This window comes from Bubalus bubalis, chromosome 23, assembly GCF_019923935.1.
Source record: "Bubalus bubalis isolate 160015118507 breed Murrah chromosome 23, NDDB_SH_1, whole genome shotgun sequence".
NCBI classification, from domain to species: Eukaryota; Metazoa; Chordata; class Mammalia; order Artiodactyla; family Bovidae; genus Bubalus; species Bubalus bubalis.
Window position 1 is genome coordinate 34,270,163 of NC_059179.1, and position 25,067 is coordinate 34,295,229.

At 37.5% G+C, this 25,067-nt stretch overlaps 1 protein-coding gene across 4 annotated transcripts; it reads right to left on the reverse strand.

Annotated features, from left to right (window-relative positions):
- Positions 1-388: 388 nt before the first annotated feature.
- DCLRE1A (DNA cross-link repair 1A) lies at positions 389-24,968 on the reverse strand. 4 transcript variants are annotated; one of them, XM_025274127.2, is made up of 11 exons: positions 24,827-24,968; positions 24,259-24,311; positions 23,193-23,651; positions 18,689-20,377; positions 16,833-16,966; positions 15,654-15,772; positions 12,216-12,356; positions 8,631-8,776; positions 7,423-7,577; positions 2,310-2,451; positions 389-993 (listed from the first exon to the last, which is right to left on the reverse strand). In XM_025274127.2, exons 3-11 carry the CDS (start codon positions 23,323-23,325, stop codon positions 833-835), a joined length of 2,820 nt encoding a protein of 939 aa, XP_025129912.2. In that variant the 5' UTR covers positions 23,326-23,651; positions 24,259-24,311; positions 24,827-24,968; the 3' UTR covers positions 389-832. The 4 variants fall into 4 exon arrangements, with proteins under 4 accessions (XP_025129912.2, XP_006044044.3, XP_006044045.3 ...); XM_006043982.3 differs by having other exon boundaries at positions 23,842-24,311; positions 24,827-24,966; XM_006043983.3 differs by having other exon boundaries at positions 23,193-23,750; positions 23,842-24,311; positions 24,827-24,966.
- Positions 24,969-25,067: the final 99 nt, after the last annotated feature.

Genomic DNA, 25,067 nt, shown 5'->3' on the forward strand with positions numbered 1-25,067 from the left:
CAGGTGGATTCTTTACTGCTGAGCCACCAGGGAAGCCCAATGCAAAAATATGTTTTCTTATTTAAACTCCATTAAAACATTTAAAACATGCATTACCCCAAATTTTCATTTTGGATCAGCTACATAATCTCTGTTTGGGTGATCCAGATTCATAAATAAATTACATAATCTCACTTAAAAAACTGCAGTCTAAACTTTTAGTTATCTGATGTCTTGAGCAAACAATCCAGATAAACATTATTCATGCAAGCTTTTCTCCATCCTTTATTGGGTAATTATCTAGGCTCTCTGAGTCATCTTCAGAGTCAAATGTTCAATTACTGTCACTGAAATTTTATAAAATTACATAAACATCAATTATAAATCCTAAAAAACAAATGACACTATAGCATATTTAAAGATTAATTTATTTAAGTATGCATATCATATAAACTTTTTATCATAAAAATATGCCCCATATTAAATAAATTTAAAGATACGTAATTACTTATATATAATGCTTTCAATAGAGTTCATTATCATGAATTCTTTGGTTCCTGAATCTGTCTTTGTTTCCCCTCCTACTGCTGGATGCAGAATACAATAGCCCCCGCAAGAAGGGGCAAAAAACAAAGGTACTAGGCTGACCAGTCTCAATTATCATGGATGATGCTAAGAGCTCTCCGTAGTCAGCACTATGAACATACTACTCAAACGTAAATGAGAACTTAAGCAGAATGAGTGACCTTCAAGAGGTTTTTCACATAAAGTATACTTCATTATCACTGAAGATTTAACTACTAACAAGCGAGGTCTAAGTTATTTAACTGTTTCTGAGCCCTTTGGGGTAATGTCAATACCCAGCTTCCAGTTTCCACTCTTGAAAATATTTCTCCATTGTGCGTCTAGATTTCAAGGTGCCCACATTCACGGTAGGTATGATTTTCTGTGGCTTCAGCCACTGAACAAAACGTTTCATCTCTAGGTAGCTGCTGTGTTCACTGTAAGGAATCCCTGCAATACAAAAGATAGTGCTTACTAAACTAATAAAAAACCTGCACACACCCAAAATAAAATAAAAGAGAAAAAGAAAGCAATCCAAGTATTTTTGCCGAAAACTCCTTGGTGCTTTTTTTTCTGATAACAAAATTTGCTAGTATTTTTTACAAATTGTTTTTCCTTTGTTCAGTCCTTAAGTTGTGCTCAACTTTGTGCGACCCCATGGACTGTAGCATGCCAGGATCCTCTATATATGGGATTCTCCAGGCAAGAATACTGCAGTGGGTTGCCATGCCCTGCTCCAGGGTATCTTCCCAGGTTAGGCATCGAACCCATGTCTCCTGCCCACTGAGTCACCAGGGAAATCATCTATTACAAATAATAAAGATTAAAATTATATAAACACTTTTGAACATTAAAAAATGCTATTACTTTTCTACGTGAGCTTCCCTGGTGGCTCAGATGGTCAAGAATCTGCCTGCCAATGCAGGAGACCTGGGTTCAATCCCTGGGTCTTTTCTACTTTTCTATGTAGATACTTAATGATATGTATTTCTATAGATTCTTATATGTAAATAGATTTTTTCTTTTTAAACAATTCTTCCCTTTAGCACTTTGCCCAGCTACTGATTTCATGAAAATTCTAGAAGAAATATGAGTAAAACCTGAAGGGTAACAAGCAAAAGATTCTTGATTTCCAGAGCAAGTAAGCAGATTCCATCCCCAAGCTTTGTACATGTAAAAAGGAACAAAAAAGAAAAAAAAGATTAAGTATTCAAAATCTCATTATCTTCTTTACTGAAGATCAAATACCACAGAGAAAGGGTCCTGGTTAGAGTAAACTAGGGTCTAAAAATGTCTCCACTGGCCACTATAGTCATAAGCCAATTTCTGAGGACAGAAATGATTAATGTACTCCAAAGATGAAAAAATTAAAGTCAAGTGTGTAACTCTTGCTGTCACCACATCCATCACTGTCTTCGGATTCTCAGTGCCACAGCATCATTTAAAACACAGTGGTACCACCCATTTCTCCTTTCAAGTAGTATATTGGGTTGGCCAGGAAGTTCTACAACCTCCCCGACATGTCACTGATAACACACACGGGTTCCTCTGTATTAGTCATTGCCTACTAGCTGTACTTCTTTACATGAGTTTACAATGTACTAAAGATACAGGTTTAGAAAGTGAGGAGCAATTTTCACCTGTTAAATTCTTAAAGATACTTTGGTACCTCTTTTTTGTTGGATCTTAATTTTACTGCTTTTTTTTTAAAAAAAAAAAAAGTAAACTAATTCCAAATATTAAGAGTAAAAGCAAAATGAATATACCATATATTGAAATGTTTCCTTTGGTCTGGGGAATAATATCTGCTAGACGAGTTAACTTGTTAGAATGCGTCCAACCTGTCGGTCGAAAAGCCAAAATCTGATTGTATTTCCCACCGCATTTCTTCAAGTGATTCTGTAAACCCTGTTTAAAAAAAAAAAAAAGATATTTATTTAATGGTTGGTGAAGATGGGTAATGTGGAATAAAACAGAAAGATTAAAATGTTGCATCAGCACAGTTTGGGGGAGTTTTCAGTTGTGAGCACTGGAAAACCTAGCGCTGTGCTCCTCACCAGAAAATAAAATAACGGAAAAAAAATGCTCCCCTTTGCTTAACTGAAGTTGTGTGTGTGTGTGTGTCAGTAGCTCAGTCGTGTCTGACTTTTTGCCGCCCTTATTAGAGGTATGATACTAACACTGATAAATATGAGTCCATACTCTCCATGCATTTACACCAATAAAGGACTGACGGATGGATATAAAGGTGGAAATAACTTTACAACTGATTATACTCAGCACAGACATACATTGTAAGATGCACAGTAGCTCTTTTCAAATGTTTACTCCTTTTCACCCTTTATACATGAACTAGAATAACTGCAAAACTTCTCAGGCTGCTGTAATTAGAAATAAAACGCTAATACATTTTGAGCAGAATAGAACTTTCCAAACTCAGGTTGTCACAAGTGAGGACATTAAGTAAGATTCTTAGAAAATCAGTGACCAAGGTTCAACCTTTGAAAGATAAGAAAAACCCAGATTAAGGCAAAATGGCATGAGGGATATTTAAAAAAAAAAAAAAATCTAATACTTTTTGGCTAAAGACTAAACCCAGAGTGTCAAAGGCTTAATGTAAATTTATAATAACATCCTGCTGCTGCTGCTGCTAAGTCGCTTCAGTCGTGTCCAACTCTTAGCAACCCCATGGACTGCAGCCCACCAGGCTCCTCCGTCCATGGGATTTTCCAGGCAAGAGTACTGGAGTGGGTTGCCATTGCCGTCTCCATAATAACATCCTAGTTTTATTTAAAACAATAAAAAACCTAAATAGTATATAGTGTCATCTTGGATTTCCAGAAGTCTCCTTTTTCTTCTTTAACCATACATATAAACTACTGAATTTTATAAAGATGCTGGCAGGAAGTTCTGAAGAAATCATAAAGACAAATCCACTCATCTACCTATTCATTCATTCAATAAGTATCTGTTCCAGGGGCTGATGTTCAAGTGGTCGGTGAGATAGAGCCTTCACCTTCTGGAAGCCTACAGCAGAAGGGGAAGACTTCCATAAACACCACTTTCTGAATCCTTTTCTTTTTTTTAATGGAAACAATGTGCTCTTTCTTTTTAAAACTCTCATCATCTATTACACCATCAGCACCTAGGAACCTTAGATTGATCTCTTCAGAAAGGACTTATTTGTTTATAAACTCCTAGAAATGGAATAGCTAAGGATTTGCCCCTAATTTCCCTTATAAGCGGATGAAGAGTGCCACTTTCTCTCAATCTCAGCATAGGAATACTACCTTTTTAAAAAGTATGCCTATTTGGTAGAAGACAAACACATCATTTAAAAAAATTTTTCTTCTTATTATCTAGAGGCTGATGATTTTATTGTGTTTATCAGACATTAATATTTCACTGGCAAATTAATAATAATCCTTTGATTTCTTTTTTATATCAAATAATGATCTTTTGCTAATTTGTACACCTACCATTAAACAGTCATATATCTTACCAACTACTATCCCTCCTCCAAAAAAAAAGTTTCAGTTACAGATATATAAGTTTTCATTACCATATCCCTGGCTCTGCAAATTTTCAGGTTTTTGTCTTGCTTAGTCTAGGATCTAGCTAATATAATACTCTGCTTAATTACTAATCCTCTTCTCTTCCTGTCCTCACAAAGAAAAGAAAATGACAGGAGCCAGGTTTAGAGCAATTATACATGTAAGATCATAAACTAAGAGTCCAACTTTCAAAAATAGGTCATCAAATTTATCCATTCTTATGTGTCTCTGTAAAAACACTTGGGAGAACTGAATCAGAAGTAATTTCTGCTTTTTATGAGACAAATTAGAGTTACCACAAAAACATCATTAATCTGTGCCACAAACAAAAACACAGGATATCATCATCTAAGCCAAGCACACAGGAAAGCCTGCAACCACCACCAGCCATTCATTAACCGCAACTGGAGGACTGCTATCATGAGGAATTTTATTATGATTTAGTCAACATAGAGTCCCTGATCTATGACTTGTTTCTCTGTTTACTGGTAACTAGTTTGTGATAAAAATGCCTTCAGTAGATGCTACTGAAGTTATTTTTCAGTATGTAAATTAATCATCTATAACTAATGTTTTGCCACATCCCATCAATCAGGTTAAAATCAGGGGTGGTAGTCAATTACGTTCTTACATATATGAACCTGGGATGTTGAACTAGGTAGCATGAGTGCTATTATTTATAGCAGAGGCCTCCAACCTCTGGGATCTAATGTCTGATGATCTGAGGTAGAGCTGACGTAATAATAATAGAGATAAAGCACACAAGAAATGCAGTGTGCTTGAATCATCCCAGAACCATTCCCCTCACACCTCCCAGTCTGTGGAAAAACTGTCTTCCACGAAACCAGTCTCTGGTGTCAAAAAGGCTGGGGATCCCTGATTTACAGTGTTTCTAAGTCTTTCAAGCCGGCCTCAGAAACCCTGACAACTGTATCATGTTTATATTTGCACAAAAAAGTCATTATCTCTGATGCAATAAAACTATTTTGCCTAGTTTAAAAAATTGGCTTTAAGTACTAACTAAAATGTAGCCTTATGATGGTAAACATCTGCTTCTGCTCCACCTGCGTTTTGAGGATATGAAATTGTAAAAAGAATGTCATCAATATCTGGTCACTTTAATGGAAGAAGGGGAAGAGCTACAGAAAAATACCAAAAACATACAACAAATAATGGAAGTAAGACAAAGATTTCAGATATTCTTTTTTTTTTTCTTCAAAGCAGGTAACTGCTAGGTTTTTTTTTGTTTTTTTTTTTTTAAACATACAGTTCAGTGGTTGTCGGGATATAGTCACCAAGTTGTGTTACTATCACTGCTGTCTAATTCTAGAACATTTTCATTAATACCTCCACCCACCCCTGCAAAGAAAACACTGTTCTCATTAGCGGTTGCTCCCTATCTCCTCTCCCTCAAGCCCTGGAAACCACTAACCTATTTACTCTCTCCAGATTTACCTATTCTGGACATTACATATAAATGAAATCACAAAATATGTAGTCTTTTGTGTCTCTTTCACTTGGCATGTTCTCAAGGCTTATTCATACAGTAGCATGAAACAGTAATTTATTTCTTTTTACAGCTGAATATTTCTGTTTTATGTACATAACACTTCTTTTTTTATCCATCCATCATTTAATGCACACTGGAGCTGTTTCCAGCTTTATGGCTACTATGAACTATGCTGCCATGAACATCTGTGTAGAAGTTTTTGTGTGGACATTATGTTTTAATTCTCCTAGGCATATACCTAGGACTGGAATTACTGATCATATACTCACTCCATGTTTAATTTTTAAAGACATTAACAAATTGTTTTCTAAAGCAGCTGCACCACTTAACGGTCTTGTTAGCAGTACACGAGGTTCCAGTTTCTCCATATCCTCATCAACAACTGGAACTATCTTCCTTACTACAGGTATCGCTGTGAGTGTACAGTGGTGTCTCACTGGCTTTGATTTACAGTTCCCTGATGGCTAACAGTGCTGATCCTCTTTTTCTCATGTGCTTACTGGCTATCTGTATACCTCCTCATTCATTCCTTAGCCCTCTGCTGCCTCTGGCTTCCTCCAACATTACTTCACTGAAATAGTCCTTGTGAACGTCATCCTTTCCTTATATGACCTCTCCACAGCACAAGGTACTCATAAACATTCTTTCCTGAAAATTCTAGCCCCTTCACCTCCATAATATTCTGATTCCCCTACCCATTTTGTCCCCTTAAATGGATCATTTGTTCAAATGAAACAAACTAAGCAAGAAATAACACAGTAAGATAAAAATCATAAACATATGTTATACCCTCCTCAGGATATCAGTGTTCATTTTTTGATTAAGCAACATTCTCATTAGCCTCCATGCAAACTGGATGCCTCTCAAATTTAACATATGTTTGCAAAGCTGGCTTAAACACTAATGGACAACACTATGACTTGATTATCCTTGAGATTTTTATGAATTACATACTCATGGAAATAGGTGCCAAAAGGATTTTATCATAATCTCATGAAAAGAGGAGAATTTCCTTACTCAAGGCATAGAACTAAAATATTAATTTTCCTTACACTGTATCAGTGTTCTTATTTATGACAGATATAGTAATCAATACCTACTAAGCTATTTCAAAAGGCTCCATAAAATTGTTTCATAAATATTACAACAAAATTAAAGATATATTTTTTGGTGTACATCATGTTCTTTACTGCTTTTAATACACAGGTTTGATGTATTCCTTTGCAAGGTGTCAAAATGTTAGTAAAAGGAATGAATCTTAGTATCTGAATAAATCTGACAAACAAACCCCCATAAATTACAGGGAGGTCACATCATATATATCTTAATTTATACCTCAGAACTAACACTAGAACTTTCTTTTAAAATACACTTCTACTATTTCATTTAATCCTAACATATATATTTTCAACATATATCAATGGTATAGTGGCTTAATAATATACAGAATAGACCTGAAGAAAAGAATGCCTTAGAATTCTTCATTCATTTCCCCACTCGTCCAGGAAGAAATGGAAAATAATCTTACAAATACAAGGCTTGAATGACCAGAGAGATGCATACATTTTTCTATTTTTGTTTCTTCCTTCCCTAGCTCCTAAACTCCTGATGAGCATATGAATCACTCTATACAGCTGCACCAAAAAAACTTAAAAACATTTCAAATTCACTTAAAAGATTTTTTAGGGCAAACTACTTTGACTCCATTGTAACTGAATTTCTCTACCTTAAATGCAAGTAAAATGGCATTCTAGTTTACAATCATCAGATTGCCTTTTCTAGTTCATCCTAAAGACGTATCTCTTGAGTGCTTACCTTAAAATTAATTTGCATCATTGGGAGAAGGTGAACCAGTGAATTGCACATGTCTGTAGTGATGAAGGAACTAACTTCTGGTATATTGAAGCACTGTAATGTGTTATATTTTTCTTTGGACACGCCTACTTTTGAACCCAGAACATCGGCAATGGCTACAGGAAAAGTTCAAAAATAATAAGTTATAGTTCATGAAAAGATTAAATAACAACTTAATCAACTTTAAAACAAGAATTTACCAAATAGAAATTAAAAACATTCACACTTGTGCAATAATGTCTCAAAAAGGCTGAATAATTTTCTTGGTTAACCATAAGGAACAGAGAAGGCAATGGCACTCCACTCCAGTACTCTTGCCTGGAAAATCCCATGGACGGAGGAGCCTGGTAGGCTGCAGTCCATGGTGTTGCTAACAGTCAGACGCAACTGAGCAACTTCACTTTCACTTTTCACTTTCATGCATTGGAGAAGGAAATAGCAACAGATTTCAGTGTTCCTGCCTGGAGAATCCCAGGGACAGAAGCCTGGTGGGCTGCCGTCTATGGGGTCGCACAGAGTCGGACACGACTGAAGCGACTGAGCAACAGAACCATAAGGAATAAATTGTGAGAAATCCAATAACTTATTTTTAAAGAACTAGTCTTTCAAAATTATAAAAGATGGATGGAAAGGGGTTGAGGGAGGGGGAAAAAATAAGTTTGCAGGAGTTAAAACCCTGACTTTATCATTTTACATCTTAGTATTTGACATTATGGGACCACAGTTAAGAAGAAATGGAAAATACTTTGCAAAATAGTACCATACTAATCTAGAAAAATTACAGTTGCATTTCCAGAAATCATTTAGGAACAAAAACTAAACCTGTTCTCTAAAATAATTAATTGATAATTATCATCAAAAAGTGCAGTGAAACTATGCACCAGTCATCTCTCAGTCTGCTAAAATATTAATGTAGCGTGGGCTTTTGCTCTATACACACTTTGTAGATATAAAGGCTACCATAAACAGACTTATCAAATGTTTCCATTAAGTCTTTCAAAGTTTAAAGGAATTAAACTCTATCAAATTTTTCTTCAACTTCAAAGGTAATACTAAACTGTTTCAGGAAATAAATATCGAGCACAAGAACGAAGCTTGAAAGGGCTTTATGCAAAAAGAATCTGATCCTTGTAATACAGTAATGTAAATTAGCTATAGCTATCACGCACCTAGGAAGATTTTCTCTTTTCCAATAGAGTAAGTGCCACAGACAACAAGAGCCCGTGGGTTTAGAGTTACAGTCTCAAAGGCAGCGTTGATGGCAAACTGGATAACCTCTTGCTGAGATGGAAAAGAGTATTCCGGGCTGCAATATCTGTAACATGTAAGTACAGTCTTACTAAGAGAACAACAAGAAAGCCATAGCATTAAGTCGGATGCTATTTTACAAAAGAAGCTTTGTCAAAATTACATACAATAGTAGGATAGTGTATTAACACCTCTGCAGTTACCTCACCAGTGCCTGTGGTTAAAATATTTGTTAACAGCTATTGATTATTTATGATGGAATTTCACATTTTCAATGTACCTTTTTCATTATATTTATCACTCTCAAATAAAAAAAACTGCATTTTCTTCCTTCAAGAATATTTCTACTTAGCTATTTTAGCTATGAATTGTAAACCTTAATATCTTCTTTTCTTAACCCCAAGCCCTATCAAAGAAAATACTATTGATAGGGATTGTCTTTATGGACTAAAGAATTCTGCTTTATCAAAAATATATATTTTTAATAATGAAATTGAACATGAATTTGATGAAGTAGCACAAAATCAAGTAGTTAATATTCACATGGTTGTTATTCTCTCTTAGGAGATACAGAAATATATATAGTATTATAGGAATATAGCAGATCTAGTTGTGTCTACCTCAATATAATAACACCCAATGAAAAATAGTACTATTAGTATTAACTTTAACACTACTATAGATATTTGACATGAAAGTTCAGCACTTTTTCACTAAAAAACTCATAAAGTATAAACATCAAAGAAATATACTCTTTGCTGGTCAGCTATAAGAGCAGACAAAACTCAGTCTTCTCTCCTATAAAAACCCACAAAGAAATTCAGAATGGTATGTAGACTAAAGTAACAATAAAAAGATTTCTTTTAAAACATTATTTTCTTAATTCACCTAGTATTTAAGTACATATAGAAGGATGGAAAAATTAGCAATAGTGTTAGAAAACTGGATATGGAAGATCATCTCTTACTAAAATATGCCATCCAAACTCAGGTCTTACTGAGACAGATTGAAATAGTTAACATCATTTCTGAAAAACCAATCAGAGGTATTTTAACAATAATAAAAAGACAGGGGATTAGATCTGACAGAGTGCCTGAAGAACTATGGACGGAGGTTCATGACACTGTACAGGAGACAGGGATCAAGACCATTCCCAAGAAAAAGAAATGCAAAAAGGCAAAATGGATGTCTGAGGAGGCCTTACAAATAGCTGTGAAAAGAAAAGAAGCAAAAAGCAAAGGAGAAAAGAAAAGGTATATCCATTTGAATGCAGAGTTCCAAAGAACAGCAAGGAGAGATAAGAACGCCTTTCTCAGCGATTAGTGCAAAGAAATAGAGGAAAACAATAGAATGAGAAAGACTAGAGATCTCTTCAAGAAAATTAGAGATACCAAGGGAGTATTTCATGCAAAGATGGGCACAATAAAGGACAGAAATGGTACGGACCTAACAGAAGCAGAAGATAGTAAGAAGAGGTGGCAAGAATACACAGAAGAACTGTACAAAAAAGATCTTCATGACCCAGATAACCACAATGGTGTGATCACTCACCTAGAGCCAGACATCCTGGAACGTGAAGTCAAGTGGGCCTTAGGAAGCATCACTAGGAACAAAGCTAGTAGAAGTGATGGAATTCCATCTGAGCTATTTCAACTCCAAAAGATGATTTTGTGAAAGTGCTACACTCAATATGCCAGCAAATTTGGAAAACTCATCAGTGGCCACAGGACTGGAAAAGGTCAGTTTTCATTCCAATCCCAAAGAAAGGCAATGCCAAAGAATGATCAAACTACTGCACAATTACACTTATCTCACATGCTAGCAAAAACAGACTGGTTCCAAATAGCAAAAGGAGTATGTCAAGGCTGTATATTGTCACCCTACTTATTTAACTTATATGCAGAGTACATCATGAGAAATGCTGGGCTGGAAGAAGCACAGCTGGAATCAAGATTGCCGGGAGAAATATCAATAACTTCAGATATGCAGATGACACCACCCTTATGGCAGAAAGTGAAGAGGAACTAAAAAGCCTCTTGATGAAAGTGAAAGAGGAGAGTGAAAAAGTTGGCTTAAAGCTCAACATTCAGCAAACGAAGATCATGGCATCTGGTCCCATCACTTCATGGCAAATAGATGGGGAAACAGTGGAAACAGTGTCAGACTTTATTCTTTTGGGCTTCTAAATCATTGCAGATGGTGACTGCAGCCATGAAATTAAAAGACGCTTACTCCTTGGAAGGAATGTTATGACCAACCTAGATAGCACATTAAAAAGCAGAGACATTACTTTGTCAACAAAGTTCCGTCTAGTCAAGGCTATGGTTTTTCCAGTGGTCATGTATGGATGTGAGAGTTGGACTGTGAAAAAAGCTGAGTGCTGAAGAATTGATGCTTTGGAATTGTGGTGTTGGAGAAAACTCTTGAGAGTCCCCTGGACTGCAAGGAGATCCAACCAGTCCATTCTAAAGGAGATCAGTCCTGGGTGTTCATTGGAAGGACTGATGCTAAAGCTGAAACTCCAATACTTTGGCCACCTGATGGGAAGAACTGACTCATTTGAAAAGACTCAGATGCTGGGAAAGATTGAAGGTGGGAGGAGAAGGGGACGACAGAGGATGAGATGGTTGGATGGCATCACCGACCTAATGGACATGAGTTTGAGTAAACTCCGGGAGTTGGTGATGGACAAGAAGGGCTGGTGTGCTGCAGTACATGGGGTTGCAAAGAGTCAGACACGACTGAGTGACTGAACTGAACTGAAAAAGACAATGGGGCTTCCTAGGTGGCGCTAGTAGTCAATAACCCCCATCCAAGGCAGGAGACATAAGAGACATGGGTTCTATCCTGGGTTGGGAAGATCCTCCTGGAGGAGGAAATGGCAACCCACTCCAGCATTCTTGCCTGGAGAATCCTATTAGTCAGAGGAGTCTGGTGGGCTACGGTTCATGGAGTCGCAAAGAGAAAGACACAGCTGAAGTGACTTAGCATGCATGCACTCAAAAAGACAATGGCTTATACTATAATGTTGATAGCACTTAGGAATTCAAGACTGTTGCTTATAGATTACCTTTTGGAGAAAGGAACAACATAATTCTGAATATTCAGACACAGACCTCATTCTCTATTTTCTTTTCTTCATAATCACACTTAATTGTTACACAGATACTTTGAAAGGATAACCTTAAAGGATGTTTTCCTAAAGTTTGCTCCCAAATTTCAAATTTTCCTTCCCTGTTTCAGCAACAAGATTCTCATACAAACCATATTTTCAAAGGGATATTACCAAAAAAAAAAAAAAAAATTGAGCTGGAGTCAATTAAGACATGTAATCCCAGAGTTGTCCTAAGTGTATGTTTTTTCAACCATCTTTCTGTAAGTACTTAAAATGATAATTGACAATAAGTCATTCCTTTGATTACCTAAGCACAAGCTCAAATTATTCATAATATACAGGGAAATGCTGTCAGTGGAAAAAAGAAGCACACAAACAAAGCTTCTCTTACGTTGTATCTAAGTAAAGCGTGTGGACTTTGTGGCATCCGAGTAGAGAACGTTCCATGCTGGGGTCTGCTCTGAAGTCTCCCGTGTGTAGTATGACATGACCGTCAGGAAGACAAAAAAGGATCATGACAGCACCCGGACAGCTGAACACAAACGTTTCAAAGGAATATTATTTACACAGATCAAAGCATCTAGAGAAAGAGTATTCATTTCAATATCAACAAGTTAACACACTTTATTAACTGACCACAATGATATAGCACTGTACTACAGAGAAGTGTAGCATTTTAATGTAAGGGAATTTATGTCACATACGCAAAAAATTGGTGTGCAGGAAAAGGTTAATTCAGCAGGCCAAGGCTGGTAAAACTCCACACATCCTCAAGAAAGGCCTGTCTTTAGGACTAGTCCTTGGGAGATGAGTTTTGAGTCCTTGGAGCATTCTGCCTGCTAAGAGTGTTTTGGATGCCGCACACATTGGGCCATGTGTTACTAGTTTGATCAGATAGTTACTAACAGCGGTGAATACTTGTTTTTTGCTTTAGTGGAACTGGAGTCTGAGTACTGAGGTCAGTCATATGGGTGCTAGAATTATACACTGCTGTTGCTGTTGCTGCTGCTGCTAAATCGCTTCAGTTGTGTCCGACTCTGTGAGACCCACCAGGCTCACCATCGCTGGGATTCTCCAGGCAAGAACACTGGAGTGGGTTGCCATTTCCTTCTCCAATGCATGAAAGTCAAAAGTGAAAGTGAAGTCGCTCAGTCATGTCCGACTTGTAGCGACCCCATGGGCTGCAGCCCACCAGGCTCCTCGGTCCACAGGATTTTCCAGGCAAGAGTACTGGAGTGGGGCGCCATTGCCTTCTCCAAAATTATACACTACTGACTTTCAATACAATCCCTGGATACTAAGGCTCAGCTGAGCTTCCCTGGTTGGTCACAGGTCCCATGGGTTGTTAGGGCTTCCCTGGTGGCTCAGATGGTAAAGAATCTACCTGCAATGCAGAAGACCCTGGTTCGACCCCCGGGTCAGGACGATCCCTTGGACAAGGGAATGGCAACCCGCTCCAGTATTCTTGCCGGGAAAATCCCATGGACAGAGGAGCCTGGTGGGCTGCAGCCCACGGGGTCGCTATGAGTCAGACTCTTAAATTCTAGGAAAACACAGGAAATAACTGGAGAAGGCAATGGCAAGGTAGTCCATGGGGTCACGAAGAGACAGACAAGACTGAGCGACTTCACTTTCATTTTTCACTTTCATGCACTGGAGAAGGAAATGGCAGCCCACTCCAGTGTTCTTGCCTGAAGAATCCCAGCGATGGCAGAGCCTGGTGGGCTGCTGTCTGTGGGGTCGCACAGAGTCGGACACGACTGAAGCAACTTGGCAGCAGAAGCAGCAGCAGGAAATAATTACAAACTTCCCTTTCCCTGAACCCAAAATCCATACCTCAGTGACTTCACTGGAGAATTCTATGAAACATTTAGGGAAGAAATAATAACAATTACTATATGACACATTTCAGAAAATAGAGCAGAAGGGAATATACTTCATGAGGTCAGTATTACTCTGATATCAAAGTAAGACAAAAGTATTATTTTAAAAAACTGTAGACCAATAGACATTGTAAAAAAGACAAAATTCCTTAACAAAATATTAGCATATCAAATCTACCTATAAATTTTCAAAAAGGGTAATACATGAAGACTAAGTGGGGTTTATCTCAGTAATATAAGGCTGGTTTAAATCCATTTTTGTTATTTTCCACATTAACATTATAGAGGAGAAAAATTATATTATAATCTCAATAGATGCCAAAGAAACATTTGACAAAATTCAACACCCATTCATTATCACAAACTTCCAGCAGAGGGGATTTTCCTCAAAATTCATAAAAGGCATCTATGAAACACCTATTGCTAACATCATACTTAATGGAGAAAGACTGAATACTTTCTTCTTAAGATTAAGAACATGGGAACATGTCTGGTCTCACCACTTACATTTGACATTATCTGAAGGTCTAATCCAGTAAAATAAATAAGAGAAAAAATACCAATCTAAATGGAAAGAAAGAAGTAAAACGAAATCATCTTTATTTGTAGACATATGTGGACAATTTTCAAGAATCTATTAATACAAAAAAACCTACAACAACTAATGATCAGGTTTAGCAAGGTCTCAGGATGCAAAGTCAAAGAACAAAAATCAGTTGTCCATCAAGAACTGAATGGATAAAATAATTGTATTATGTCATTCAGTAGATACTACGCAGCAATAAAAAGGAGCACATAACAGCATGGATGAATTTCAAAAATGCAACACGTGACAGAATCCAGATACAAAACAGGAGTTACTATATGATTTCATTCAGATGAATCCCTAGTAAAGACAAATCTAATCCACAGTCACAGAAAACAAGATTTTCTGAGTCAGAGTTGGAGTTTGGGATTGACTGGGAAGGAACACAAGGAAAACTCCTGTGGTAGGGAATATTTTCCATATTTTTATTGTGGTGGGAATTACATGGGTGTATAGTTTTGTCAAAATTCAACAAAGACTTAAAATAGGTCCATTTTATTTATGTAAATTACACCTCAATAAAGTTCACCAAAAAAAAAAAAAAAATCAGAACTGGAGTTGTTATAATTGGTGATTAAAAAAATAAACAGCAGCAAAGTTAGCAGATAAAATCTCACAGGCAATCTGAAAAAAATAGCACTGGCCTGGAATTTAGGAGACTTTGGTTTAGTTTTAATTTTAATTCTCCAGGTATCTATGATCTCTAAGGTACATAAGGATAACATTCCACGGAAAGTGTAAAGATGCGTAGCTGACTGCCAGTTGTATTTTGGCACTGTGAATCCTGACAGTACTTAACATTTAAAAAAACGAGGCGAAAAAGAAAAAATTCTTTCAAGAAAAAAATCTTCCAAATCTTTAGTATCAAAAACCTAAAGGATTTCTTAAAGGAAAAAAAAAATCCTCTAGAATCTGAATGGAGTACCAGCTGTTAATTTATATAAGTGATATTAAAGAAAATGGCAAAAGGTTATCTCTTAAAGAACAGCAGCAATATGTTAAAAGATTAAAAAAAAATAAGAGTCTCATATGTAAAGCACAGTAATTAAACTGTATTAAAAAAGGGTTAGAGAACACTTAGAGAATCTCTCTACATTTAATCTTTGTTTCTGTATTGGGTATATTTTGTTTTTCCAAAAGAAGAAACACATTTCACTTGTTTTTTTTTTTTTTTTTTAATTTTATTTTATTTTTAAACTTAACTTAACTGTATTAGATTTGCCAAATATCAAAATGATTCACTTGTTTTAAGAAATATCAAGCTAATAGTTTCAACAAAAAGTTCTTAAATAACCATGCAATGTGTTTTCCTTTTGAATATTTAAAAACAGGTTGTCAGTGAGGTAACTTTAATACTTACTGATTGGCATCTAGCAAAATAACCTTGATACCATTCACTATACATTCAGTGTCTATTGGCAATGGATGGATATATTGTTCTTGTACATGAAGTTTGCTCTTCAACAAATTGCCAGTTATCTGCAAAACAGGATGCACTTATTGCTGATACATGAAAACACTAATTAAGTCTTTATTTCATATCTACTGAAGAACTCAAGCATCTTAATGATTTCCTTGTTCTTTCACTTATATATTCATGTAAACCTATCAGAATGCCAGGAAGGACTTTCTAAAATGACTGCATCACAACTTTGCTTAAACACTATCACCGACTTCTCCCTCACCTGTAAAAAGTCTATTACCCAGCATGACACACAGAATCCTTCATGATTTGGCCCCTACCCATTTCTGTGGGTTTATCTCCTGTTATTCCTTAGCTTGTTTTTAGCAACTGAAGTTCCTGGAATGGCTATACTTCTCAGGTGTCTGTTCCTTTACACACACTCTTCTCTACCTGGAAGGCTCTCTTCTCTTTCTTTTGCCTGGATCTGGAATCAGACAGACCTGTGTTCAAACTCTGTGTCTGTCATTACTAGCTCTGTGACTTGGGGCAACTTAACCGCTCCAAGACTCAGTCACTTCACTAATAAAAAGAGGATAATTCAAGAATACTTAAGGATTAAATCAAATTCTATCCAAAGTCCTTAGTAGTACACATTAAAATGCTCACCTTTTAATGATTAGTTCAAGGTGTCTCTTTCATCATGAAACTTTTTCTAACCTTAGCCTAGGACACAGTAAAGCCCCTGACTTCTCCTTACTTCTAGGCATTCTGTTTACTTTTCTACTACAAATAGAGAGCCCACTGGAGTACTGGTGAATGTGTAGGCTGTAAGCTCCCTGAAGTTAGGTATTTTGCCATGAGTATCTTTTTAGGCATTCAGTAAATATTTACTGAATGAAACATGTTTCAGTACATCATGAGCTATCTGTTGTCTCCATAAAATAAAGCATATTTAAAAAAATCTATTGTAACTATCGACAATAACTCATTTGATTTTAGAGTCTAAAATGTGGAATCTGCTTTTTCATATATTTTCTAGAAAAATGATCTTACAATTTTAATTATTTTTTAATCAAACTGCTTAGAAATTCACTGCCTTCCACAAAATCAAGAATTGAGAATATTAGAACTTACCTTACTACAATAAATGGGAAACGTGAAGTTTTTAGACAATCCAGCATAATGATCAGAATGGAAATGAGTGAGAAAATAGGCAGTACAACCTTCAACCCATCCATACTGAAAGGCATCGACCGTAAAGCCAGTTCCTACAATGAAAACATCAGAGCAGCTGCTTTAGCAAGAGTGAAGTAAAAGTTACCCAATTTGCTTATATAGCAAACGCTCTTACACCTTTACACCTCATGTCCAACTTAACTTTACAATTTAATTTAAAAATCTACACCACATAAATTCATCAAAGGATGATCCTAGAGATGAAAATGAGTCTTGTAAGTTTACACTAAATATACCCAGTATAGTCTTTAAGAATAACTTTGCCAAAAAAAAAAAGTACTAAGCTACAAACCAGTTATTTGGCTAGCTGAATGTTTTCATGATACTTACTAGGCACCTAGAAATCCTTTACTTCTGTGAAACAGCAAAAGGGGAATGCTATCTTTCTTCTAAAACATGAAATCTCAATAGGGGTGACATTGACCTGCTTCTGGCAGGAGAAAAATGGTTGATGACCCAAATGATCTCACTGGCCCTCCCAAGAGTCACAGAACAACAATAGGCAAATAGATATCCATAGTATTTGAATTTCATTGTGGGAGGTGGGGAGCAGAAAGAGAAATGAGAAAAAAAAAACAGCCTAAAAAGGCTCCCTAGAGCAGCAATTATGAAAAAAAAAAGATTGAGCTGTTGTAAAATATGCAGGTAAATAAGCATACCTCCACAATTCTACAGAGGCCTATCCACACATGGCCCACTAGTTCTGGGCTCACTTTAAATATATAAATTTAATCAAAATGTGCATAAATGCTTTTCTTCACATAAATATTTTGAGCAAATTATAATTTATAGTATCAAAAAAGCACATTAAAGAATCTTCCTGAAACCAAGTGCATTTTGGCAGTTTTATAGTCTTTTCAGAAGGGTACCTGGTTTCTTCAATAATAAAATTCATTTTACTACACATTTCTCTATTAGCTCTTCTATGAAGGCACAAGGAATTAAAAAAATATGAAAAGATTATGAAAGTAAATTATTACATGGTTTAAAAATGGTTAGCATTTATTATGACCTGTGTAACCCATGACATTTTCCTTCTTTGAAGCTTTTTCAGTTCAGTTCAGTCACTCAGTCGTGTCTGACTCTTTGCGGCCCCATGAATCGCAGCACGCCAGGCCTCCCTGTCCATCACCAACTCCCGGAGTTCACTCAGACTCATGTCCATCGAGTCAGTGATGCCATCCAGCCACTTTGCATTTCTCTTAAGTTCTTAGAGGCTATCTGTTACCATGGTTACTTACAGAAATCCTTTCCTTCCTCTGTATTAAGCTGATCTATACTAATTTTTGTCAAATCTGTAATATCTATATAGCTAGTACAGTATCTTGTATATGGTGGTGGTGTTAGTCACTCAGTTGTGTCCAACTCTTTGTGACTCCATGGACTGTAGCCCGCCATGCTCCTCTGTCCATGGAATTCTCCAGGCAAGAATACTGGAGTGGGTTGCCATTCCCTTCTCCAGGGGATCTTCCCAACCCAGGGATCGAACCTGGGTCTCCCACATTGAAGGCAGATTCTTTACTGTCTGAGCCACCAGGGAAGCCCCATTTTGTATATAGAATATGTTTAGTAGAAGTTTGCTGAATTAAATGGACCAAAAAAAAGATTAAATAGGCAAAAAAAAAATATCTGTTACATAAAAAATAAGGGAAACACAAAAAATTGTTTCACATGCACACAACATGAGCAATGAACATGAAGTTTAAAGAAGTTGCGTCTTTGTAGATATATTAAGCGTTGCTACTTTGACTTACCAGGTATTTTCTTATAGAATGGGCATGTCCTTTTCCTTAATTCTCCTGCATTAGATGACTCTGAGATTTTTGTGTTCTCTCTTTGCACTCTGCCATGAGCTGATTTTATGAAGGCCTTGTCTTTACTTAAATTGCCTGTTCTAGGTACTGTCTTCTTAAGGTGACCTGGATTCTTCTGATGTCCTCCTTCCTGCAATGAATCTGACTTTTTAAGTCTCTTTCTTTGACGTTGTGACCTCTTATCAGAAAGCTCCACAGAGGGCTGACTTTCACTTAAATTCTTTGCCTCTAATTCTAAATCACTTAAAGATTTTTCTGCTTTCCTCTTGCGCTGCTGGGACCTCTTTTCATTAGGACTTACAGCTGTATTGAAGTTCATCCCTTCTAATGAACTTTCCTCCAGCAATTTCTCTTTTCTTTTGGGCGGCAGTCCAAAATACACACCTATATCCATCTGCTTCATTACCTTAGTAGAAGGCTGTGTTGCATGACACTTAGGGCCAGAGGGCAACATTTTTGAAGGCTTAGCAACAGTAGGTGTACTAGAAAATGTTTCTGAATTTAAAACTGGAACTTTATTGTCCAGCATATCATCTAATGCCTTTCTGCAGAAACATGTTGAGTTTGCGTTGTTCTTAGCACTGGAATTCTTATTTGATAATTCTCTAGTTTTACTTTGGGTTGGGTGGGAAGAATGACACCCTCTTCCCTGGTTTTCAAAACGTTTTGACATTTTACTCTTAAGTAATGGAAGAGAATTTTGATTGTAAACAGCTGATTCTTCAATCACCTGTTTCTCTTTATTTGATTGAGATGAGCGGAATTCTGGCTCATCAGGTTTTGCTTTAGAGGCTTGGTAACTAGGAGAAGTAAACCTCTCTGCTAATGCAGGTGGAAGCAACATAAAATCATCATCAGTATATGCTGGATGACCCTGTGAAACAATTCTCTTATTTTGGAAAGTAAGTTGAGACGAGTCATTAGGAGAGTTGCATTTATACACTTCTTCATTGTGTTTATCCTGCGTTAAGAAGCCGTCCACTTCGGAGGCCTCCTGGCCCTTCAGTAAGGGCTCATATAGTTTGTTAAACAAACTGGAGCTGTTGCCATCTTCTTCTAGACTGCCATCTTTAGAGCTTTCCATGAAAAATAGTTCCTGTTGTGAATCATCCAGCTTATCACTTGTATCGTAAGTTTCTTCATCACTTTGAAGTGGAGAATAGGAGATTTCACAGTTGCTAAAGTCATTTTCTGGCAATGGCAAATTTCTGTGTTCTGGGTTGTTTTGGCTGTCTAATTCTTCAGCAAGAGGCAAACCAATTCCTACCAGTTTGTCACTGTTAACATGTCCTGTAAATTGTGGGACTTGTTGGGAAGTTTGGCTATTTGTCAAAGAAGAAATCTTTTTATTGGTTTCAGTTGGAGACTGAGAGCTTTTTAGACACCGTGTCACTAACAAGGGATCAGTTGAAACATTTTTTAAGTTTTCTGTTTGTTTCTGATGTGGAGACCATCTTTCCTCAAGGCTACATAGAAAGTCTGAATTAGTTTCACTGAAACTCTGCCCTGACCCATGGGAAGGATCCTTGACAGGACTATTACCAGCCCTGCTTTGAGCTAGCAGAAGGTGAGTGTATCTCTGGTAATGAGAAGGAATTGTTGAGGAACACTGAAGACCATCAGGACACTCTGAAAATTTTAATAAAGAAAAAAGTATTACTGGATCAAAGCACAGAATAAGCTTTGACAGTATTAGCACTATAAATTAACAGGTAAGTGGTTTAACAGGTAAATAATCAGCCCTACTTTGCAGCCTTAGGACAACAGCTATCTTTATACCAACAAAAAATCAACACACAATTATCAGTAATCAAGTATGGTTTTACAAGGTGCTACTTATTCTTAAATATTCTTTTAAGTTTCAAATACTCTTTTCTTGGGAAAAAAAAAATTAAGACTAACACCTTTTTCTCCCCACTAAAAGCTTTCACAAAGATGAGTTCCTCCAAAATGCATGTCATGCTTGTACGAGAAATCCCGTCAGTTTCACTACATCTCTATTGCTCAGGCAAAAAAAGGAGAGAAAGCTGGTATGTCTGTATCATAAGTTTAACATTCCAGACTAAAATTCTACTCCAATTTTTGTCTTATCAGGCAACACAGATGTATGACAACCGCAGTACCAAATTAGGTTCCATTATTTAATATTCACACTGTATACAAAAACAATAATACCAATCTTAATCAGAGTTGTCCACACACTAAACATTTTAGATTCTGTTGTAGATTTGCAATTTAATTTGATAAATTGGTTAATAATAAGGCTTAAGTAATCTGGAAACTCCCCTGGCATACTATTATGATTGAGAAACAGTATGGAAACCGTCTTGGCATAACCTCCCCCTTGTATGTCACCTTCCAGGCCTATCAAAAAATGACTCCCTCCACCTCCAAAGGGCTGGCCTTGTGGCTCAGCTGGTAAAGAATCCGCCTGCAACGTGGGAGACCTGGGTTCCATCCCTGGGTTGGGAAAGGCTACCCACTCCAGTCTTCTGGCCTGGAGAATCCATGGACTGTATAGTCCATGGGGTCACAAGGAGTCAGACATGACTGAGCGACTTTCACCCCCAAAAAAGATATTACATTAAATTGGAAGACTTCATTGCTTAAAACTTAAAACTAGCTCATAAAAGTATATGTTAAAGAACTCAAGAACAATCCACCTGAGATTCTGTTCAAAGGAGTTTATCAGTGAAAAGCAAAGAGAAAAATCTCTTTGAGGTGGCTTCATCTGTAAGACATTTTACCCTGAGGGGCTCATTATGGGACTTCAATTTCTGATTTTCAAGCCACTGAAAACCAAATTACTAGCATTTGTTGAGGCTTTCACTTTTACAGGAAAGACTAGTGCCAGTTTTTTTGTTGTTGTTGTTATTTTGCATCTTTGCAGTACTTTAAAATGAGAACTAGAGGTTAATAATAAAATGTCTTTTGAATCATAGTTAACTGAAAGCCATATTGAATATTACTTTTATTTTACTGAATTTTAATTCTCTGAGATTTAAAATTTTATATATGGTATATAACTTTAAAATATACAAAATAAATCATCAATAACAACTTATTCTCCATATACTATAAGTAGGATTTATATTACATTTAATTTACATATTAATTCTACGTATTACATTTAATTCTACATATTAAACATGACATTTAACTATATAGTTTAAAAGGTAACAAAAATGTAATATTACTTCAGTTCTCATTTGGCACAATTATTTACTAGAATCTTAATAAACTAACACTCCTTCCTAGTTCTTCTTTCTGTACATTAAGAATGTATGGTATTCTTGACTTCAAGAATCCTGTGGACTACATTCATGATTCTCTAAAAGTCTGTTTCACAAAATATAATGTGGGCAAATTGTTCAACTTTTAAGAACACCAAGTGCTCAGATGGTAAAGAGTCCGCCTGCAGTGAGGAGGACCTGGGTTCTAGCCCTGGGTCAGGAGATCTTCTGGCCAAGGAAATGGCAACCCACTCCAGTATTCTTGCCTGGGAAATGCCATGGACAGAGGAGCCTGGCAGGCTACATCCATGGGGTCGCAGAGTTGGACATGACTGAGCGACTTCATTTCACCTCTATTGGATATCAATTGCTGTTGTTTAGTCACTAAGTCAAGGAGGGCAGGGCAACCCACTCCAGTATTCTTGCCTGGAGAATCCCTATGGACAGAGGAGCCTGGAGGGGTGCAGTGTCTGGGGTCGAAAAGGTTCGGACACGACTGAGTGACTAAGCACAACACAGTCGCTAAGTCATGTCTGACTCTTTGCAACCCCAGGGACTGTACCCACCCCCACCAGGCTCCTCTGTCCATGGGATTTCCCAGGCAAGAATACCGCAGCGGACTACCATTTCCTTCTCCAGGAGATCTTTCCAACCCAGGGATTGAACCCATGTCTTCTGCACCGGCAGGTGGATTCTTTACTACTGTGCCACCTGGGAAGCCCATTAGATGTCAATACCACCTACCTTATGCAGGTAAAAGTAGCCTAATATGTGCTCAATTAACATTTATGAAAAATCACAGATGTTTTGGAACTCTTATGAAATAATAAAATGCATTAAAACTTTCTTTTTTGGCCATGAGGCTTATAGGATCTTAGTTCTCAAACCAGGGATTGAACCCATTCCACCTGCAGTGGAAGAAAAGAGCCCAAACCACTTACCACCAGGGAATTCCCCATTCAAACTGTTTTTCAGGTTTGCAATACTCTCTACAGTTATACCAATGACTAGTATCTTTTTACCCTCACAAGAAGGGTAACAATGCATCATCTTGTTTCCTTCAAAGGTGAGTCATTCCTAAGAGTATCTCATCTCACTTCCGGTTTACTACTTATCTGGTTTCCTTCCTTCCTTCCTTCCAGATTGTTAAGTCTGGCCTCACTCAGGTCTTGTTGACTATTTCGAGCCCACTGTCTTTTTTGGAATCTTACCTGTTCCGGAGACTGGTGTGGAATCCAAACACTCAAAAACATGCCATCGAGGTGTTTGACCTAGCAAGGAGGAAAAAGGCATCTGGCAGTTGGGACAGTACCCATCATAAACCGGTCGTGTCTTTGGAGACATATGTTTGTTTTTTTGAGTCCTACAGCGCTTTTCTGGAGTGGCCTCCGTGTCTTGGCACTGTTGAATACCATCTCCACAAATGGAGCTCTGACTGGAAGCTACAGATGTCTGACTGTCTGTTTCTCTAAGGCATGTTTCCGGTGTCTTGACCTTCTTTTTAGTTTCTACAGTCCTTTTTTTATTTCTGTTTCGTTTTGACTGGTGTTGTCCATCTGTTGCTTTTTCAACAGAATCTGGAATATTCTCAGAGCAATTATTTGGATGTACTCGTTTTGGTTTTCTTTTGGATTTGTATTCCCAGATGTCTTCTTCCAAAAAAGCATCTTCTAACATGGCAAAATGATACTGATCATTAAAAAAGCACTAATCTTAAGCAAGTTGACAATCTGTTTCTTGTTACAAAATTATTAAAGGGAATTATTTTGCTGAGGAAAAAAAAGTAACAAAAAACTTACTAACTTGATGGGACTCTAAAGCTCTGGTAATGAATATATTGGGAAACCACAAACCTCTTACCTAAGAACACTTGCTGTTCCATTTATAGCACAGTAAAATTAACAGGGGTAGCATCTGAGTTTTCCATTGTGTATACTTCATTCAGGTCTCTTGGCTTTTTCCAGGACTTGATTCATAAAAGTAAGAATCAGTAATACTTTGAATACCAAGTCCTAATGGAAATCATAGGTTTAACAGACTAATTTTAGAAGGAGCTTTGTAAAATCCTTATAAAGCTCCTGTCAATTCTTTTTCAGCTGGACAACAGTCCAAATCATAAATCCAACCACAGTCCCTAGGCAACTGACTCAGCAGGTGTTCCAAACACTTAATGGCTACTTCAGCTTGCTAGTAACTCTAGTCACACCATAATCAAATGTGTGTGATTGGCAAAAGAAAAGTAATAGCCCTTATCCGTGACTCCAGGTCATTCAACACCTTCGGTTTCCTGGGTCAGTCCAGTATCTTCCTCCAGCGGCAATGAACAAAGACTGCATAATGAACAAACAAAATTCAAGTATGTGAAGTTGTACCTGCATCGAGACCACCCACACGCCTAACTTCAGATCGCAGAGGTGATCTGCCTGCAAGTGATCAGCTTTCTTTCCCACCAGCCTCAAAAACCAAGGTTCACCTGCCTGATGACACCCACCGGCTCGACCTCCTGTTTGGGCATTAGAGACGGCAAGGCCAGTGGAGGGGGCCCTCATTCCCCTCCATTCCCCAGGGCTGGGAGTGAGGGAGCTGCCAACACAGCCCGCTCCGCAAAAGCCATCGGTGCCCCCCCGCCTCTACTGAGGGCAGGCGCCCACCTGCCACCCTCACCACCCCCACCTCCCTGCGAGGAGCTCCAGCTGCGTCCGCTCCCCCCGACACCCCTCGCCCGCCCGGTCCCCGTGTTCGCTCCTGCACTTTCACGGCACTCCCTGGTAATAAAATGCGGCGTTCATGTAAAAGCCAAGCCATTGGCCAGTCCCTCCCAACTTAAAAAAGCCTACTCCTTTACCTTTCATGTCGTGGCGGGAACAGCTTCCCGTGACCAATGCTGTGTCGAATCGGCTGTTCCCGGTCTAAAAGGGGAACTTGGAAAAGAAAAAAAAAGTTTGGGCCCTTTAAGTTCTACAGATTTATTTCGTTTTATTTTAGTTCTAAAACCTGCTAATTTCCAAACTGAAGGGTGGGGAATTGTTCTCTTGGAGCTTCTAGACCGGCCCAGTGGCCTTTTCCTTGTTGAATCTGGCGTTCTG

Excerpts from the sequence above, each read along its gene's own strand:
- DCLRE1A (XM_006043982.3), bottom strand. The coding sequence starts at position 23,863 with ATGGAACAGCAAGTGTTCTTAG. Across the intron at positions 16,967-18,688 it reads ATTCTATAAGAAAATACCTG|GAACTGGCTTTACGGTCGAT; the intron begins GTAAGTCAAAGT and ends TTTTCATTGTAG. Across the intron at positions 15,773-16,832 it reads TTCCCATTTATTGTAGTAAG|ATAACTGGCAATTTGTTGAA; the intron begins GTAAGTTCTAAT and ends CCTGTTTTGCAG.